The sequence below is a fragment of the Musa acuminata genome, chromosome BXJ2-10, assembly GCF_036884655.1.
Source record: "Musa acuminata AAA Group cultivar baxijiao chromosome BXJ2-10, Cavendish_Baxijiao_AAA, whole genome shotgun sequence".
NCBI classification, from domain to species: domain Eukaryota; kingdom Viridiplantae; phylum Streptophyta; class Magnoliopsida; order Zingiberales; family Musaceae; genus Musa; species Musa acuminata.
In genome coordinates, this window is record NC_088347.1 from 28,582,571 (window position 1) to 28,602,601 (window position 20,031).

Here is a 20,031-nt window from a genome sequence, read left to right on the forward strand (position 1 = left end):
GACATGAAACCTTTTGTACTGGATTTCTTTTGCTGCTAGTGTTCTCTTTAATTTATGAGTGATAATTTGTTGGCGTTCACATCATGAACTATGTTTATTGCACTAGCCTTCAGGAGTAATATGAATGTGCTACATTTGTCTTTCTGGTTTGTTTATCAATGGACTGTCCTATATTTACTTTCTGATTACTTTTGTTTATCAGAGTTACTGCCTCTCTTGCCTATCTTTTCTTAACATTTGTCCTATATTGCCTCTCTTTTCTTAATGGGTTTAGTGTTTGTAGATTAATTTGTCAATATATTTATGAATGAATCTGTAACCAATCGACTTGAGTCTAAATTACTAGTTGCTCGTTAATACCATTACGCATTTGCAACCTTCTGGCTTGAGGTAGGGAGGTTTCAATTTCTCTCCTATACGCATCTGAAAGTAAGCAAATTGATGCATTTAGGAATAAATAATTTTCAACAATAAGTAAATAATAATAATAATCAATTAAGTAAAATTAACACAAAGGTGATTTTTCTATAGAATGCTTGCATTTTTGGCATGTGTTAAGTGGTATCTCTATTTTACTTTTTTGTCCCTGATTTGAAAATATTCACCTCTAAAAAAATTATTATTTTTTGTTTTACTAATCTTCAACTGTCATTTAGCTCATCTATAATATTCTCTATAATTATTTATTTAGTTCATTTATAGTGTCTTTCAATAATGCTTATAGTATTTTTATTGAGGTATTGAAAGCATTGTAAATGTTATTGAATAATATTATAATGATATAATATTATTATTTTTTATAGATTATTATAATATAATATTTTTTAGGTTTATAGTTGATTTGGTTGAGGTTAGGAATCCATTTAAATTATTTATAATGTTTTATAATATTTTTATTATGGTGGCCAAGATTTCATAATGAATTATTATTTTTATTGCTATTTAAGTGATGTTACTACTAAATTAGTATAAATATAATATATCAAATAATTCCTAACATAATATATTAAAAAGATTTGAATGCATACTTTCTTTTCTTCCCTCTTCCAAAGCTGTAGAAGGAAACCGAGCAAGTCCATTTTGATTCGATTCTCTCCTTTTCGGACCTCCAATCGCTGCATCATGTGAATGCTTGATTCAGGAGATGTCCGCCGCTCCTATAGCCTCTCTTCCACCGAGGGTTCGCCCTCGCTTCCATCCAGCTACGGATGGTATCATTTGGCTCTCTTATTTGACCTAATTAGGGCTCTGGGCACGGATTGGTTTTCCATTTGGCGATTTGAACGGGAGAAGTCCATTTTTTATGGTTTGTTCGATCCTGACTTTTTCGTTTATTCTCATTTTGCTGCCTCGTTGTCGGAGACACCTTAGGGCCTATGAGTCGATTTTGTTATATAAGCATTTATTGAAATCATGATAAAATTAAACTACAATAGGCTACTTCAGGGATCGTTTTGGCTTGTCGGTTCCTAAATCGGCATCTTTCTCGGTGACGAAAGCTGCAAGCTCCATGACATGTTTCCATTGATGTTTGATGCGGTTCGACCAGCATGATATGTATACATATTCGGAAGTTGAAATTATTCGTTTTGAATAAGAACAAAAAATGGATCTCTTTGGTGTTGATAAACTTTGCAGCGTAAGATGCACTTCAGATGCTAGTAACAGTATCAAAGTTAATATCTGAGATCAAAGAAGCAAGACTCAAGGGCAGAGCTTTAAGTGTTCGATGGTTGTCTTCAATCATATTTTCTACCGAAATATATCATCGGATAACAACAGAATATTTGCTGCCCGAAATAGAACAAAAAAGATGTGGATTGGTCAAGATGTTGACTAACCTAGTTTACAGGAAATAGTTGTTGCAACATGCTGTACATCATTCTTTCCACAAATATTCTTGGCTTTGCCAGCAACAGATACGTTTTTCTCCTAAGCATAAACCAATAATTGTTTTTTTTTTTCTTTTTCCTTTAGTTTCTTATGGCTGGTGTAACATGGGATAGCATTTGATTGAATTTTCAGGGAATTATGGTAACCAGAAGAAGTTGCTCTACATGTAAAGCTTTTGACCTTCTATCTGCCCCAGGTTTTTATATATAGTTGGACAAGTAGTAAAATAGACAGAGCAGATGGCTGTTGTAGAATTTACTCCGAAAGGGGTTCCAACTGCAGTGAAGAATAGAAAAGAAGAAGAAACATGATAAATGTTATCTCTGGATGCTCCTCTTTCAGTGTTTGCTCTTCTATCATTTGTTTTTTTTCTTTCTGGTTCTTTAGTTTACCTTTATTCTCAAAGACTGTTAAGTATAAGATTGGAAGAAACAAGATAAATGTTATCTCTGGATGCTCCTCTTTCAGTGTATGCTCTTCTGTCATTTTTTATTCCTGGTTCTTTAGTTTACCTTTATTCTCAAAGACTGCTAACTATAAGATTGGCTCTACTTTTGATTCTTTTTATTCCCTTAGATTTGTTCAGCATAGGATTCTTTTTTAAAAAGTGAAAGTTGAATTATTTAAAAGCTAATGTGTTTGCCAACTCAGGCGAATAACATTTTCCTCTACATAAGTCGTTAAGGTCCTCTTGAAGTTTTATTTACTCTTGTTCGTATGTGTTTGTGTCCCAAAATTTATGTACAATTTAGCTGGTTTATTTTCGTAAAATCTGTCAATTCTCTGGCTAAGAATATTGGATGATGCTTTCATGTTAAAGTAACAATTTTTGCACTGTTCCGGAGGTGAATAGTAGGATCTCTTATGTGAAAATCAAGGGTGAATTTTGGTGCCACCGTAAGATGTCCATTTGCAACTTTGGTAGTCAGAGCTAGGGTCATGGAACATCTGCTTTGTTGTATTTTGTATTAATGGGAGCCTTGTGTAATGGCTTACATTCTTTTTATTTCTCATTGCAATGGATAACATCCTCAAACTTTTCATACATAAAGCTTGAAACATTACAATATCTTTGAATATTTCAAACCATGTAGGGGGCTCAATGATGAAGGTAATATAGTAACTTAAAATGGACTTGCACTATTAGAAACTGCTAGGCCTTTTTAAATTTCACTGGTGAATCACTGAAAGTTTCATATATAACTATATATATAGACATATAACTTCTACTAGTGGATTGTTAAATATTTCATATATATTCCTCATCACACAGGAAATTATAATACTGACAATAAAACAATCTACTATCCTTTTGGCTTGTAAATGGAGCATCATACCTTTCAGCCTATCAAGCATGTTGAGTTTTCAAAGAGCTTTGCAGTTCTTAATGCTCACCATTTGTTTTGCATATAATTTTATGAAGAGAAATATGTTCTGTTTTCTTTATGAATTTTTGCTGTTTTTGGCCAATTATTGTTTGTTCTATATAGAGTAATCTATGCATCTACAGCTCCTTGTTAGATTCAATTTTAATTCATTTGAGCAGGTAAGCTGTTAATTTGACTAATTCTGAAGTGCTACTTACAGATGTTTTGAGAAAGATTTCTAATTTGCAAGATAGTCTCTCATGAGCAAGCAAAGGGTTGCTTATGGAGTGTGTTATCACTCATTGACGCCAGCACATGAAAGGTAAATGTTTTTAATCAATGTTGTTGACTGATAGTTCTACTAAACAATGACGTTTCTTAGAAATGAATACAATCAGTTGGTTGAACTTTCTTCTAGAGAAGTAATTGCACTTTTCAGATTATTATTATTATTATTTTGTTTCCAACTGTTGATGAGTAACCTCTACTTCCCTTGGTGAGTTGTTTTGGATTTCCTGAGCTAGTCACTCCATTTCAACAATCTGGTACTCAATAGCATGCAGTAAACAATAGAAATTATGCATTCCATCAAAGCACTTGTCTGCCACAAAAAATAGTTACATTAATAAGGTTCACCATATCATACCGTACCGGCGTTTCAACCCGGGCTCGGTATGGTACGGTACCGGTGTACCGGGCGGTACATCAGGGTGTACCGAACAATTGTAAATTTTTTTCATACTGCAGCAGCGCTACAGTAGTACTGTAGCACTGCAGCGGTACCGGACGGTCCACATACCGATAATTTGTCGGACCCGTACGTACCGTCCCGTACACAGTCTACAGTATAGCACTGTAGCGGTACCGGGCGGTCCGCGTACCAGTAACCTATCGGACCGGTACCGGGCGGTACGCTTCGGTATGACAGACCTTGTACATTATAATAATATGAACAAAGCAACATGGATGAATGTCATTAATAGAAACCATCTAGCGAAACGAAGCAACTAGGTCTAAGGGTGTGTTTGGGGACACATTTGAAATGTGTATTTGTATTTAGTAATTTTTTTAAAGTCACGTTTAGTCTTGATATTGTATTGCAAGTGCTCAAATGTTGATATTATCTCATAGTAACATTAGTATTTCAGTATTTGTGGAATGTTAATATAATTTTTTAAACTCTGAAAGTACCTTATGACTTTATTTAAAATTACATAATTATCAATTTATCATAATAATTTAGTGAAAAACCAAATTTATTTATTTTCAAATATTATGTTATATTTATTTATATGATTATATTATTTATTTATTATATATTTGGGTCATATGAATTTTTTTATAAGATTACATATATTTATATATTTATTTACTTACTTATTAATTTAAATAAAAACTATATTCGCTTTATAATAAATATTAGAAATATTAGATAGGTAAATTTATCACAAAATACTCAATGGACTTTTGAAATATAATTTTACCAAACAATACTTACGTGAATGCATATTTAAAATGTAGTTTTCATCAATTGTTTATTTAAACATTCAGGGCATTCTGCAATTGCACATTCACCCAACCCCTTTTCTCCAACTGCATATTAAGAATGCAAATGTGTTTTCAAAGACAGCCTAACTACAGTATCTGTAGTTGATGACATTTTGTTCATATCTAATGAGCACCGTTTTGGCAATACAATGAATCAAGCATGTCAGGCTAATCTTGTTGCCATCTACATAGTTGATTGGCAAGGTCATGAGAAAAACGCGTAGTCCTTTGCACTTAATATGATCGTCCTCATTCCTCCAATAGGTGATAAGATCATCAGTAGAACCCCCAGTATAATGCAGATCTAAAGATCATCAAGACGACAAAATTAGCTGCTGACTAATCTGAGAAGTTAGATCTTGAGAAGAGCTGACTTACCCAGTTTGTGATCCAAGACAAGCTGAACTTCTTTGGCTTGTAGATAGCTAGCCACATGATGCAGGGGAGCTGTGAAATATATTCACCATATGTTAAATAGGAAGAAGACAAAATAATTACTTAACACAATCACAAAAACATTAAAACTTGAGTGGTTTGGCTTTTCTTTTATGTTGGTTCCCGTTTCAGACTCCACATTAGCAGGAGACTTGTTACTGGACCCTTTTTCTTTCACATCTTTGAATGAGTAGAAGATCAAGATATAGACAAAAGACATGTAGTTTGATGAATTAAGAGAAAGAACAGAGAATATGGCTTACAAAATAAGTTGTTGGTGCAAATGCAAAGCCTCCGAGAAACCCAAGCAAACCCCCAAAGAAAGGGACGGCTATGCCCACGAACATTGTAAATGCTGCAGAGGAATTATATTGAGAACAGATTGAACAATGTCTGTAGTTTTGTTTCTATAGAAAAATATGACTGAGGGAGAATGGCTTTACCAACATAAGCACTTCTTGCAACTAAGCGAAGAGTAAGACCTGGCGGAAGGTGGAATTTCTTGACAAGCACTGTTTCTATCATGTCAAACACAGGCATGGCATAGATCTGCATGAATAGCCACATAACAAAGAAATGAATCAGAATGAACAATGAGATACTGTGGTACTCAACATTGTTCACATTTGCAGTGTCTTGTTCTTGTTGTTTTATAGTTGAAACAAACATCCAAATGTCATGTGGATTCAGATCTATGTTCTGGTGCCATGAAACTGAGTATGTTGGTTTCTGTATACATTTGTATTTTGATGATGAAATTTGTATTCTTCTTGATACCATAATAAATAGAAAGGAGCTGTCTGTGATTTAGAATTGCATAAGATTCTAATGTTTCACACTGTACCTAAATATTTATGCTCATGACTGATATGAAATATTTTTTGCATGATCAGTCAATTTTTTACGATGGAGATGCTATAGTATGTATTAAATGATTTTTTTTTACCTTCATATTACATTAACTAATGCAAAATTAGAGCATTCAAAATGAAAAGAGCGAGGGGAGAAATTAGAATCTTGCTTTAGAAATGTATTTTTACCAAAGTTCAATGGCTTCATTTTTCAGGTTATCAATGATGAGCACTATCAGTACCTGATAACTTCCGATGACATGGATCACGACGAATATATTGGCCGTTGCAATCAACCACCTTGGCTTCTCAAGGGTGATGAGAATGTTGTCATCAACAACATTGCCAAAGGCCCAGTATCCAATTAGAGCAACAGGGAAGTAGCAAATAGCAACAACAAGGTAAGCAACAACCACACCCCTCCACATTGGTTTCTTCGAAGGCTTCTCAGGAGTGGAAGGTATGGTTGCTTGGATTTCCAGCACCACATTGTGCCCTGCATATGCAAAGGCAACATCTCCCAGCGCACTGAGGAAGTTGAAGACAACTCCTGTTGTGGTTGAAGCCTTGTAGCTGTAATCAACATCTGGTTGGCCTTTCTCCACGGATGCAACCCAGGCAATGGTAGAGTAGCTGATCATATCGCAGAGGTTTGTCAAATCATACTCACAATTGGTGTTATGATTCTGAAATTTAGATCGGTTATAGCATTTCTTGAAACCTTGAATAAGGAATAAAGTTTTGGAATACCTATTTGATTAAATTTGTTTTTTTTTTATTATAGTGTGACGTGATTATTTATTTGGATTATGTTCCTTTAAGGGATCATAAGAGTTTTCGTGATATTTGAAATGACGATGATGTAGGTACCTGAGGGACATGACAGCCGCGGCCAAGGAGACGCCTGAGATGGAGTTGAAGTCGGGAAGCTGAGAGAGAACAAACTGCACGGAGGCGAAGATCATGATGAAGTAAGAAAGCTTGATGTTCTTGCAGTCGGGGCAGATGGTGTCGTGGAACTTCTTGATGGACCTGCCACCGGTGACCATGTACACGATGTCGGTGCCGACCTCCACGATCAGCTGCTGCGGGACGATGATCCAGAGCCCGAGCTTTTCTCCAAACACATGCTGTCCCAGCTCGTGGTAGCGGTCGAATCGCTTGCCAGGGACCATCTCGTGCATCTCCACCATCTGCCATAGGGTGTACAAGGTGATGATCCACGACAAGACGAGCACCGCCACGCCAGGCCCCCTGAGTTTGCGGCAACATTAGTCTGATGACACTCATCCTAGATCGAATTGAAGTTGGATTCGAAATCAAAAGATGATTTAACAATAAGATCATGAGATCGAACTTGCATCTCGTCGATCGAGACGTAAAGTCAGGTTCATTGTCAGAATCATAATCAGGTTTTTTCTTTCTCTGTTAAGAATATGAAATCATAAATGTTATCTCATCTACAGGCTTTAAAAGGAAGGCTTTAGATGAGATGAGATGAGGAAAGTATACCATCCGAGTTCTGCCATGGCGTAGGGCAAGCTGAGGACGCCGGCGCCGACCATGGCCGTGACATTGTGGAAGGCAGAGTACCACCACTTGGCGCTCCGGTTCGAGGTGATGGGAAGCCAGTCGTCGATGGCCTTCTCCTTGCTCTGCTGCAGGTCATTGCGTTCCGGCTCGCTCATGGGACCCGAAGCTCAGACAACCTGCAAAGAGATGGAGAGAGGGACGCAACTAAGATCTGTGCTCCTCCTCCTCTTGCCTTCCTCTCTCTTTCCAGTTCCTCTTGCGTTCCTCCTTGCGACGGGGTTGCGTATATTGGAGATAGAATAGCTGTTTCCCCAAAACATGTGGCTGCTGTCGAAGACCAAACGAGGCAAAGGAGTTTTGACGGATTCTTATACCCGCCCAGGGGATCCAGAATCTCTCGTCGAGCGCGGGAGATTCTCCGAATCTATCTCGTAGCCAGTTTGACATTTATGGTTGGATTCTGGGACCACACAATTGAAGGACAGATTTTGTTGGCGGTCCGACTCGTTGACCGACCGCGGGAGGAGCTGCCGGGCGCGTGTCGCATCGCTGCAGCTTCCAAACCGAGAGAACGAGACGTCGTAGGATCTTGATGTGGGACCGTCCGACGCAATGATGCTATTTCTTGGAATTGATTAGGGAAAAAGGGGCGTGAGGTTCGAACCTATGTCGGGAATGACACCTCAAGGACAACACCCTATCAGAGCTCTAAGGCATGTTCGTGAATTCCATGAAGGTAGGTCCAAACCTAAGTTGGGCTGATCAACATCAAATCATCCACTGACACCGACGGTACATGTTGCATCTTCGGTCACACCACCGACACCGACGATCACTTTTATATGCTAGACATCATTGTTATATGTCAAATGGCTGACGTGCTATAGATCAGAAAAAGAATTAACAGGAATGCATAGAACAACACCAACAGCTACTACATATTTTCCATTATTCCTCCAATTTCTTGTTTCATGATTTTTCAGGGATCCATGACTCGTTATGCTCAGAACATTCCTCGTTTCTGTTTGTGATGATGATTGAAGGGATAGCTGTAGAACAACATGGGTTATAAAATCAAACAAAGAGTCATCAGCATGTCAGTAATTATGAATTGAAGTAAGTTCTAATGATAGCACATTAGTAATCAGATGATGCACCGTATCAGAATATTTTCCTGTGCCAACTAATTGTCAAACACAGATCCTAAGAATCAAAGACCAAAGAACCCGAGCTCGCTGGCTCTTTCCTTCTCAAATGTCTCAAAGTACTGATATATGATTGTTACGGCAAGAAGAATTCCAGTTCCAGAACCGATTGCACCCATGAAATCTGCTATAACTGTCAACGCGCCGATGCACATTCCACCGAAAGCTGCAGCGGTCGGGATGTATCTGTTCAATTCCTTCTGCAAATTTGACTCTCGATGCCCGGGCATCACCATTTGTTGCTCCTTCAATATACCAAATGGCAAGAACATAAGCTATATAGTTTGCTTATATACGGAAATCGAGAAGAAAAGAAGGATTTAACAAGTGCCTATGTTGGCTACAATGCAACAAATCACTTGAAGAAGAGTGCATCCTTTACTAAATTGTTAATCTGTCATAAACTCCTAGATCATATCTCTCAAGATGCTGCTGCCAATACTATTGTACTAAGCATCTTGATCTTCATCAACCTAGTTTTCGTTACAATGCTGCTAGTAAAAGTATAATCAGTTGGGATATCTTGAAGTTAGGATCATACCTTAAGCTGCTTGGCCACATCTCTTGCTGACGATCCAGAGACTTCTATCCAAGTCTTTGAGAAAAGAGCACAAGCTGAGAGCATAAAAACAATATAGAAGAGTGCATGAAATGGATTCGCTGCCATATCCACCAAGCTGCACAATGTAATTTCAAACATAAAGATAATAAGCAACAAAAGATAAAACGGCAAAACAATGATAGGAAAATTTTGCTCCACAGCCACATACATCAAAGCGTACACTCGAAATAATCATGAGAGAGAGATTAATCACCTCGATGGTGCCGTTATATAGTAAGCAATACCACCCACAGGGATGGATTGGCCAGAATACTCGGATTCCTTCCACTTACCTAACAGATTTACCAGAAAATTTCCACTGTACCTCCTGTACAACAACTGCATCAACCAGGAAGAACAATTAGGTAGAATCCAAAAAGTATAATGCCAGTATGATTAGACAACTTTTGAGGGTTAGGAGTCGCAGTACCTGGGAGATGAAGTACAGATTAGAGACAAGTGCCGACTGCAAAATGATGGGCATATTGGAGGTGTAAAACAATTTAATAGGGTAGGAACCTTGCTGTCCACGGGCATTCTTCGACCTCACAGGCAACACAACACGAAAACCTTGGAAATAGATTACTATGAGGAAGACCAAGACCGTCGCAAGCAAGTTGGTCACATTTGGAAGGTTCTGACGGTAGAAGGCCTCACGAAGAGCACGAACTTTATCTGTGCGTGTAATCAGTAAATGGAACAGAGCAATAACGGCACCTTCGAATTCAGCACCACGTCCACTGTTTATGGTCGTCGGGCTAAATGCCTTCCAGATGATATTTTCACTGCATGATTGAGCAAAAATATCATGTACAACGCACTAACAGATGTTATGAAAAATCAAAGTCAATGACCTATATGATGGTAAAAATGAAAGATAAAAGTGATTAGACTTACCAGATATTGGTAGCAATGAACAATGATATACCAGATCCCAAACCATATCCTTTCTGGAGAAGTTCATCCAAACAAATGACAATGATACCAGCAAAAAAAAGCTGAAGTATTATCAGAATAGCATTCCCAGTTCCCAGTTGGCTGACACTTCCATACATTCCAGATAGAACATATGCAACAGCCTCTCCAATAGCAATTAGAATGCCAAGCAACTTTTGAGCGCCATTTCTGGAAACAGAACAACAATTAGAGAGATAAATCAACCACTTCATGTTATTGTGTAGTGAAAAAATAAATATACCTGACTCTAAAAAAGAGGAAAAGATAAGGGTATTGCTGTATACAGTTTGTTAATCACAGACATCGCTGATTAAAATTACAAACACAGAAAGATAGGACACCAAAGAACAATATACAATTATGACTATTGGAGAAAAAAAAAAAACAAGTTCCTTTTAGGTATCAGGAAGTATATTCACGTAAAATAAGATAGAGGAAACAAAATTTCTAATGCGTTCAATCTCCAAATGACCAATAATTCCACTTGCAAATGGAAACGTAGATGTGAATGACGGAATGATCTAAAATTTGTGCCAGTACAACATTACGATCCTCAACCTAAGAAGAAGGAACGAGGCAACAATGGCGTCGCAATGCAGTGTTGAACGCAAGAGGGCTCGCTAGTTTCTTTTTTTTTTTTTTCCTTTTTTTACTGCTGAGTTGGATGGGCCTCACAGCTATTTTAAGTTTTTTCTAATCTGAGTTGGAGTGCGCATCCAAAACGGAGGTGGTCTGCGTACCAGTCCATGCCCGAACTGGTACGTGCTGTCCATTTTGTACCGTTTCGAGGGTACAACAATTCTTGCTTCAAATGTTATTAAATCCAGGCATAGTTTTAACTTCTTTCAGTTGTTTCTCAACTATAAATCTGTAGTGCATAACCACATATCCTGTCAAAAGAATGATGTAAACAAAATTACTTGCCATAGTTGCTTCCAAATAATGTCCAATTATATAATGTTATCATACAGTAAAATATAACCAAAACTTATCTGCATGTTCATCGTAGAATACGTTAATGGTAGGCCTCATGTCTTTGAAAGGCATGCAATAACTTACTCAAAACCTTATCACTGATCTATGTATACTGTTTCAAGCCATTTCAAAGGCTTATGGCATTAAATAATCAGATAGGAACCACTTACAAAAGAGCACGATCCTCCCGTACACTGTTGTCAACTTCAATGATCTTTGACCCAACCAAGAGCTGCATCACTAGTCCAGAAGTCACAATTGGAGTAATACCAAGTTCCATGACAGTTCCCCGATTTGATGCAAGGATCACACGCATCCAATAAAAGGGATCCGCTCCAGTAGTTGAGTGAATACCATAAAGAGGAAGCTGACTGCAAACTAGAAAGATAAAGAGGGAGATGACAGTGTAGATAACTTTTTCCCTAAAGGGAATTTTACGATCAGCACTCTGAACTTCAGGCAAGAATGCTAGGAATGGCCTAACAAGATGGAGCACTCTGAACCCTCCTGCCATTTTCCTGTACGTGAACCCATAAACAATTTGCTAAGACAGAATAATAAATTGATCCAAAACATATGCACATTGGTTTAAAGGAACAATATGAACTTTCTTTATGCTCTAGTACATCAACAATCAAAAGATAAGGAACACATGCTACACATCTAAACAATGAAAACAGATAATAATACAATCCAAGATTTGGGTAAACCAGGACATCTACTCAACATTGCGATTTAGAAACTTCAGTGAGAACAACTATCACTGACTCGATCAGCTGGAAAGGTGGAGGAAAGCATATGATGTAATAAAAGGACTGGTTTACTGAGCTGTAAAATTTATGAATTTTCAAAAATTATTTCAAATAAAACATAATAACGTCACCAACCAAACATTTTAGCAATCACTTTCTTGCATTACAAATGATCTTTACTATAAATCCACAACATACGCAGTAAAGAAAGGCTTGAAATTTGATATAGACATCTGTACAAACATGTTTCATCACATTAGAGAAACTGACTATTCAAGTCAAAATGCTGCATAAACCGACTTATAATAACATTGAATGATTAAGACAATGCGAACAATTCTACCCACAAAGAATGAGGACTACTATATAATTGTAAATTTTAAGCAAGCATCGATCTACACGTATACTGATTCAAACTTCGGAAGGCTCCACATGAAACAATAGATCGTCCAGAAGATAACCAAAACGTCCAAAAATAGGCAGCAATGTCAAATCAGAGCACCTAAGAACAGAAAACCCTAGAAGTGTTCGTTAGTTCCTAAAACATCTCATTCAAATCCATAATTCAACTCCGTTCTTGTGATCAAGCCGTGGATCTTATAGCGATCCAGACTGTACGCCTCCAGCGCAAAACGGGACACCATCTTAGGTCGAAACCAGACCAAAAGAAACTGAAAATGAAGAGAACGCGAGATTAAAGAGTACAGTACCTCTTCGCCTTACCCTGCTTGTTTCAGGGTTGGGGTCTCGTTCTCGTATCCTTCGCACCGGTTACTTCGGCCTTGGGACGAGGAGAGGAGCCGAGTGAGATCTGGATCAGCTCTACTTCCCTTTGCATTTATAGCATGAACAGCGGATGCGGGTTTAGCTCTTTCCACGCCCCGGTAACCCGTTATATAAGAAGCAAGTAATGAGGCGTGCTTTTTTTTTTTTGAAGTTTACTATTTTGAGCCATTCTTACTATTCACAATTTCTTACTATTTATAAATTCTTAAAAATAATAAAATAATAATTTTATTTTTATTTTTACTCTTTTCTTTTCTTTTTCACCTATGCACTTATTGACGTCGACTCTTCCTGTCTTTTTTTTTTTTAATCTTCAGATCGTCACGATTTATTATTTATTACGTCACTTCAGACTATTAAGAAAAGAAGGAGGAGAAGAATTTTTTTTTTAAAAAGGATTATAGGTAAGAAGTAAAAAAAAATTATTAGAATTGAGTTATAAAGTAAGGACATATATATTTATTTATAAAGGAATAACTTAGGAATATTATAAATTATTAACATAAATTTATAAATAATCAAAAAGGGATTGTAAATAATAATCCTTTTTTAATGTTTTGTTTTCTGTCATCATCTCAAATTAGTTGTTGGCTTTCACACTTTACACGCCAAAAGATACCTGACACAGGTAACCACTTTTGTCCACAAAAAGCTGCTCATATATTGTTGGTTTGGTTTTATTGATGCGTCCGAAATTTTATAATGTTTTGATAAATGACAAATATTATAAGGCAAATTATAATTTCTAATGAAATTAGAAATTCCAAACAGATGAAATCTTCTGATCACAATCGTTGTTTCAAAGATCATGACAGATCCCAGTCAATTCCAAGCTTGATGGCTAATATCTAACTCCAATATCTTCCATGGCAACAAGATTTGTGTGTATCTCACCACTGGCAATTTTACAAAGCAAGAAGGCTCATAGAAAGAACTTGTTGCTGTTAAGTAGTTTCTTCCCAAACATTTTTCAACAAGAAAAACAACCTTTAAATAAATAAATCACAAGGTCAACACTGTCCCATTGTAACTAGTTTAATGACCCAAGATAATAGTTCCTTGAGAACAGGATCATGAAGAGTTACAATCTGATAAATGAGAGTGCTGCAACTACAGAAAGTTGTCGAAAGCCAAAATGGGTATCCAGTTACAAGTCTATCACACGAGAAAGCTTCTGGATTCGGTTCAATAGGAAGTCCCCTTGCTTGATAGTTGCCTGGTAAAGTGCATTTTTGGCATCAGGTCGGTTGGTCTCCAAGATACCAGCAACCTTGTCGATCTTGCAATGAAGCTTCCCAGTTGCTATGAAGCGAGATAATTCCCTAAAGATATGTAAATAGTTAAGGCATTATTGTTCCGTCAACTTAAAAGAGAGAGAAATCACGTCATAGGCACCAAAAGAAAAAGGTACTAGAAATTTATGCACAGATGTACATGCTCCTTCCGTAACAACTTGTAATATCAGTAAAGTCAATGTTTCCCTAAATTAGATAATATGTTCCTTATAGATACTTACGACGTTATAATGTATTTAAGAATTTAAAATTTTCAGGACCTACAAAACATTGACCACTAACGATTCAGTTAAAGTACTTACTGATCAATGAAACCAATAGATACTCCAAAAGCTGCCGCCATTGCTTCCATAGTCACACTCTTGTAGGATTCAAGGAACTGGGAATAAACTACTGTGCAAACTTCCCTCATGTAGAACCGGAAATGAGGTTGTAGATATCGATCCAACTTTATCTGCTCAGTCAGTCCAGCTGAGAAGCAAGACCAGTAAAGACCACAATCAAACAAGTTATATTTGACCAAAACAAGGCAATTTCGATAGAAATATTAATGAACATGTAAGTTGAAAGTAACTATGATGATAAACCATAGTAAATATATTAAGTACAACCATTATGGTTAGTAAACCTTGTCAAGTGAAGCTATTTAATAGCTAAATGATACTGCAAAAGATAGGATTTGACACAATCATGTCAAAAGGCTGCATATATTAGATTCTAAAGCTAAGCAGTTAACAGGTATAAAGGTATGAACTGTGAAGTAAATTACTGCAGAAAGAATAAGAGGGTGGATGAGTAACAAAACTTGGAAGAGACATGATAGAAACATGAGAAAATATCATTTTAAGAACTCAAATAACACACCCATTTAACATCAATCAATCTAAAGATTAATGCTACGACATGAATTTGGGCAAGAACTGTTACACACTTATGTTATGACATTAAGATAACTAGCACAATTATCATGCAAATAAAAAAAGGAAACAAACAAATAGGATCTTTTATTGTTGCATAGGATGGACATGTTTTAAAAAGTTTTGTCTGCTTACAAAATGCAGAGAAAAATGACTTGAAGTGACAGCCATAGAGGGAGTTAAGAAATTCAGATAGATGTGGTATCTTGCCAATCACCGTAAGGATTTCAGGTGCATCCACAACCTGCCATATAATTCATCAAAATATACGCCAGTTGAAAAAACACAAAACAAAAAACAGAGACTCATCATATTTATTGGAATACCTTTTGTTTAAGTGAGACTCTGTCCAACGATATAATGCTTGTAAGGACAGTATAGAAAATGAAGGTATCATAAGAGAATATCTCATCAGTTGTGAAGGTCGATATTGAGTCCAAAAACAAACTGGCTGCTTTCTTAAAGTTCCTGGTAGACATGCAATATAAGCCTTCGTATACTTTCAACCTATTCTTTCTCTCCCAATCACCACCACCTTCAAATAAGCTGTCATGATCATGCCAAGATGAAATAGATTCAGCACAAGCCTTATCAGAAAGTGCATAATGGATTTACTCTTAACACCAGAAATCAAGAACTTACTTCTTAGCCTTGTCAATTGATTTAGAAATGAGATCAAAATCCATGTAAAAGAAGCCAAGTTGTAAGGTATAGAAGACCAGGTCCATCTTTTGACCAGCAGCAACAGTTTTTCCCTCAGTTGTTTTGAGCTGCTCCAATACCTTTTCCTGTAAATGGAAAAATGAAATGTCATGAGTATAAATGTAACACTTAATATCACAGTGAACCTCAGAAATTTGAAGCCCTGAATACCTTGTCACCAATCCGAATGAAGAACAAGGACTTTGCTAAATGAGCTTCACGTACTTCACTTTCTCCTAGGTTTTCTTCAGCATCGGCAATCCTATTTTGTATCAAAAGTGAAATCTTATTTTTGATGTTACATCATAATTGATAATTTCGTAAGACCAAATTATACTATAAGATTATTGCATATTGCCAAGATTCCGCACACCATATGGTGGAGTTCGAAAAGGACAATGATTTCTTTAAAATTCACAGTGAAACCACTCTTATATTCATTATTTATTTTCTCCTTTAAAGAAATTCAAAGGATAAAACAAGATTGGAAGTAGTTAGAGGTGATACTAAATTTCTTCAAAGCAAGAGATACTATCAGATTTATGACATTATTTTACAGATTAGAGATGTTGTCCCAAATCCCGATTATCATATGAACAATGCTACATATCAAGACTTAGTGCCCAGATTAAGGCATGAGTCACGGACATAGAGCATACAACCAGAGGACAAAGGGGGTGGGGTCAGGGGCAATGTGCTAGTCTGTGACTCATGCTTTACTAGATTATGCTTAATAATAAGGTTGTCAATAGAGAAAATTTTAGACAGATATCCTCAAGAGCTGAACGCCATCCAGTAAGGTGAACAAGACACAAACTTGAAGCAAACATGAAATACCTATGTAAGATCCATAACCAATTGTACATATTAGATACAAGAACGGATATCGGGCTTTACCATACGGTACTTCTTGTTAAATCTGAAGCAGACTCAAGCTATTCAGAGCCATCGAAATAATGTAATCAGCATTGAAAAATATTTAGATATTCTTCGTATACATTAAGCTTTGGCCAAATATAAATCCAAGTATATAATAAGATTTAGAAGGCTAGATATATATACATTTACAAGATGGGGTTAAAATCTTATGTCATTATATTTAGGGTTAGAATTTAACTAGGTCCAAAATCAAATCTAAATCCAGTAAGGCTTCTATGTGGGATTTTTTTCGGGTCAAGAAGCTTAGTGAAACAAATTTCACGAGGCGATTTATGCTAATTGGTTCATATTGTTAACCAACAATAAGCAAATTATTGAAAAAAAATTTGTGTGAAGATGAGAATGTTAAGATGGATGTCTAGTATCATAACAAAGGAATAAAAATTATTGCATATGTGAAACATGAGCACCACACATTAATCTAAATAAAGGAATCATTTGATATAATTTGAACATGACCAACGGAAACTTGAAAATGCACAGGCAAGGCAAGGAGACTCAATCTCAATTACAAATACATAGGAATCTCTCGATCTCATTCCATCTTTAGATAATCTAAAACTTAAAACCAGATGACATATTGAATCACTTACAGTTGACCCTATCCATCTAGAAGTCAAATTCTCCCTTGTATATCAGAACCAATGAAATTACGAAATAGGAACTCAATAATTGCAAAATTCATCTTCTGCCAAAACCCAATCTCAATAGCAATAACAGTGTGCAATGCCCCAGTCTGGTCAATTGTTGAGAACAAGGGTATAAATGCTAGTCCATACTTATGTATGGCTGACAACTTATGTATGGCCGATCAACAAACCAGGGTGTTACATCAGTCTGGCGGGCACAATCAAATCCATGGTTGACAACTTATGTATGGCTAGTATCGGTGATATATTCTAACACCAATGGTTAAAGCCAACCATAGAGAGCATCTTTGACATAAAGGATCTGATCTCCATAAAAGAGAACAAAAGAAAAAAAAAAGGCTACTTAGATACTTGACCAGATCTACATCAAGAAAATCAAAAAATTATTGTAAAATAAGGATAATGCACTGTTAACTCGTAATTGTAAATTAAGTGTCTACAAAAAAAATCAGCACAAATCTTGTCATGAGTAGGAACATATAAATGAACATACCTCATGGAGAAAAAATAAAAGAACAGACAATATTGCATATTAAGGAACATTCATTATTTAGTTTCACCGAGTTATTAATCTCTCTCTGTCTCCCTATCCCTCTATGTTTATACGTTTTCTGTGTCATATTCAAACAACATCAATAGGAAACAGAAACAAACAAAAACAAGAACTAAAACAACGGATCTCACTTGTCATCGAGCGTCTTAAGCTCGTCCTCGATCCTCTTTCTCATGCGATCAAGAACCGCAGTGTCCATCTCCAGCACCGAGGCGACAGCGAGGGACTCGTAGAGGGAGGCCATGTCTGTCGAACAAGCATGCAATAACATCAGGACCGCGAATGGAAGGAAGAGAGAAAGGGCACAAATGGTGGATGTCGTCGTCATTGTTACCACGGGTCTTGACGGCATCGAGGACCTCATCACGGAGGCGGACCTTCTCGATGTCGTCGACGTCGGGGTGGGTGAGGAGGAAGAGCTTGTGGGCGAGGGCGATATGCTGTTGCTGAGTGCCGTCTTGCGCTTCCATTGCTCCCTTACGCTGTCTTCTTTTCCTTCGTCGCTTCGTTTCCGCTTCGGTTTTATAGGGTTTCCGCCCTGGCTTAACGGGCGCGGCTCGTTTGTCCGCGAAGCCCTGAATCCGAACTCGGAGCCTAAACTGACCCGAATCCGAATCAACGATCGGGGTTTGGGTTTGGGTTTGGGTGGGCTCAACCTCGGTTCGGTTTTCCTATTAAGAATAAAATAATTCCAACGGGTGAAAATTAACCTAAAAGACTTAGTACTCTTATGTAGGTTTTATTTACCAACTCAAAATATCTTGTATTATATCTAACCATTTAATCTGAATTTAGTCCTATCCAAAATAGAAGATCGTTGAATATTTGAAGAAGAAATTTATTTGAAGGCGAAAAATATCTATACCTCATATTCTTTTATCCCATAATCATATCATTTATCTCTTTTCATTGTGTTTTGAGGTGAGTACTTTCAATACGTTTCAAGATCTTAATTATTATCATTTTTATATTTAAAAATAATTAAATTATATATTAGTTGTTTTTTTTATAGATATAGTATATATATAAAGGAGACGTTTTGGGATGCATCAAATGCTTGAATTATTTTCTTATCATAAGTGGATGCACTGAAAGGAGACGATGTATTGGTATATATTTTTATTTTTGATAGATACATCATGCACAAAGAATATATTGGGAGAAGTAATATATACTTGGATTATCTTTTTAAACCCAGAAAGTGTATTATGCATAAATTGAATATTTTTTATTGCATCAAGTGTTTTCGATACTTTTTTATTGCATAAATTGAATAAGACACCTTAGGTTGAATGGAGCACTTTAATTTTTTTCTATATTGGGCATAAATGAACACACTTTAAATGTCACCAGCCCAATAAAATATTATATACATTTATATTTATCTTTTAATACAAGTGATAAATGGGCCGCATTGGGCTATATGGACCTAACCCGAGTTGGTAAGGCTAAATTAACCCAACCCGAGCCGATCGAGCAAATTGACTTGACCCATGGTCGGGCTAAATCGACTGAACTTGAGCTGGTCGATCATATTTGACCTAATCTAGGTTGGAGGGTCAAAACTGACCCGACCGAGTTGATCGAGCAAATTGATCCGACTTAGGTTGGTTGGTTTAGTCAAATTGACCCAAGCAAAATTACTTGACTAGGGCAGAAGAAAACCCTTTTATACAATTGTATCTTAATATTAAACACATATAGTTAATTAGGACAACGGTAAAAGTCAAGACTTCCGAAATGGTGTCTTTGGTTAAGACTCTTTAAACGAAGGAGATATTACTAATGAGTATGTATGCTTGTGTTGATAACTCATGTAACATAAAAAAGAGGCTTGGCATGATGGTAAATAGATTTATACAAAAAAAAAAAGAAAAAGATTGAGCTTAAAAGGGTGTAAAGATAATTTTATTTTAATAAAAGGACATTTATTATCTTTAGGATGTAACTTCTTTGACTTGCTGCTTTGTAAATCACTTTGATACAAATATTCTTCTTTTCCGATGCAGATGTGCACATCACTGAGAAGAAAATTGTTATCAGGGATGAAAGAATGAGAAGGAGAATCTGAA

At 36.5% G+C, this 20,031-nt stretch overlaps 3 protein-coding genes and 1 long non-coding RNA gene across 8 annotated transcripts; 1 reads left to right on the forward strand and 3 right to left on the reverse strand.

Moving 5' to 3' along the window:
• Positions 1-1,037: 1,037 nt before the first annotated feature.
• On the forward strand, positions 1,038-7,698 carry LOC135624950 (uncharacterized). 3 transcript variants are annotated; one of them, XR_010491845.1, is made up of 6 exons: positions 1,038-1,306; positions 1,447-3,582; positions 6,310-6,495; positions 6,577-6,744; positions 6,961-7,482; positions 7,561-7,698. It is a non-coding gene; the product is annotated as an uncharacterized LOC135624950 (long non-coding RNA). The 3 variants fall into 3 exon arrangements; XR_010491847.1 differs by having other exon boundaries at positions 3,481-3,582; XR_010491846.1 differs by lacking the exon at positions 7,561-7,698 and having other exon boundaries at positions 6,961-7,553.
• Positions 4,859-8,614, reverse strand: LOC103969774 (lysine histidine transporter 1). 2 transcript variants are annotated; one of them, XM_009383423.3, is made up of 7 exons: positions 7,607-8,614; positions 6,965-7,348; positions 6,337-6,727; positions 5,687-5,792; positions 5,507-5,598; positions 5,187-5,255; positions 4,859-5,112 (listed from the first exon to the last, which is right to left on the reverse strand). In XM_009383423.3, exons 1-7 carry the CDS (start codon positions 7,780-7,782, stop codon positions 5,014-5,016), a joined length of 1,317 nt encoding a protein of 438 aa, XP_009381698.2. In that variant the 5' UTR covers positions 7,783-8,614; the 3' UTR covers positions 4,859-5,013. The 2 variants fall into 2 exon arrangements, with proteins under 2 accessions (XP_009381698.2, XP_064985174.1); XM_065129102.1 differs by having other exon boundaries at positions 4,860-5,255.
• A 108-nt stretch (positions 8,615-8,722) lies between these two features.
• Positions 8,723-12,966, reverse strand: LOC135624949 (uncharacterized). 2 transcript variants are annotated; one of them, XM_065129100.1, is made up of 7 exons: positions 12,828-12,966; positions 11,536-11,883; positions 10,331-10,558; positions 9,864-10,218; positions 9,648-9,772; positions 9,374-9,509; positions 8,723-9,077 (listed from the first exon to the last, which is right to left on the reverse strand). In XM_065129100.1, the coding sequence occupies exons 2-7, from the start codon at positions 11,877-11,879 to the stop codon at positions 8,838-8,840; spliced, it is 1,428 nt and encodes a 475-aa protein (XP_064985172.1). In that variant the 5' UTR covers positions 11,880-11,883; positions 12,828-12,966; the 3' UTR covers positions 8,723-8,837. The 2 variants fall into 2 exon arrangements, with proteins under 2 accessions (XP_064985172.1, XP_064985173.1); XM_065129101.1 differs by having other exon boundaries at positions 12,841-12,916.
• Positions 12,967-13,855: 889 nt separating this feature from the next.
• On the reverse strand, positions 13,856-18,435 carry LOC103968441 (26S proteasome non-ATPase regulatory subunit 6). Its single transcript, XM_009381667.3, has 8 exons — positions 18,294-18,435; positions 18,091-18,205; positions 15,989-16,079; positions 15,758-15,903; positions 15,442-15,661; positions 15,251-15,359; positions 14,501-14,669; positions 13,856-14,225 (listed from the first exon to the last, which is right to left on the reverse strand). Exons 1-8 carry the CDS (start codon positions 18,427-18,429, stop codon positions 14,051-14,053), a joined length of 1,161 nt encoding a protein of 386 aa, XP_009379942.2. The 5' UTR covers positions 18,430-18,435; the 3' UTR covers positions 13,856-14,050.
• Positions 18,436-20,031: the final 1,596 nt, after the last annotated feature.

Coding starts and splice junctions, on each gene's coding strand:
- LOC103969774 (XM_009383423.3), bottom strand. CDS start 7,782: ATGAGCGAGCCGGAACGCAATGACCTGCAGCAGAGCAAGGAGAAGGCC. Junction 7,349..7,606: donor GCCATGGCAGAACTCGGATG/GTATACTTTCCT, acceptor CCGCAAACTCAG/GGGGCCTGGCGTGGCGGTGC. Junction 5,793..6,336: donor ATGTCATCGGAAGTTATCAG/GTACTGATAGTG, acceptor CTATTCATGCAG/ATCTATGCCATGCCTGTGTT.
- LOC135624949 (XM_065129100.1), bottom strand. CDS start 11,879: ATGGCAGGAGGGTTCAGAGTGCTCCATCTTGTTAGGCCATTCCTAGCA. Junction 10,219..10,330: donor TTCATTGCTACCAATATCTG/GTAAGTCTAATC, acceptor TCAATCATGCAG/TGAAAATATCATCTGGAAGG. Junction 9,510..9,647: donor TATATAACGGCACCATCGAG/GTGATTAATCTC, acceptor TACATTGTGCAG/CTTGGTGGATATGGCAGCGA.
- LOC103968441 (XM_009381667.3), bottom strand. CDS start 18,429: ATGGAAGCGCAAGACGGCACTCAGCAACAGCATATCGCCCTCGCCCAC. Junction 15,904..15,988: donor TCATTCGGATTGGTGACAAG/GTATTCAGGGCT, acceptor TTCCATTTACAG/GAAAAGGTATTGGAGCAGCT. Junction 15,360..15,441: donor GAGTCTCACTTAAACAAAAG/GTATTCCAATAA, acceptor ATTATATGGCAG/GTTGTGGATGCACCTGAAAT.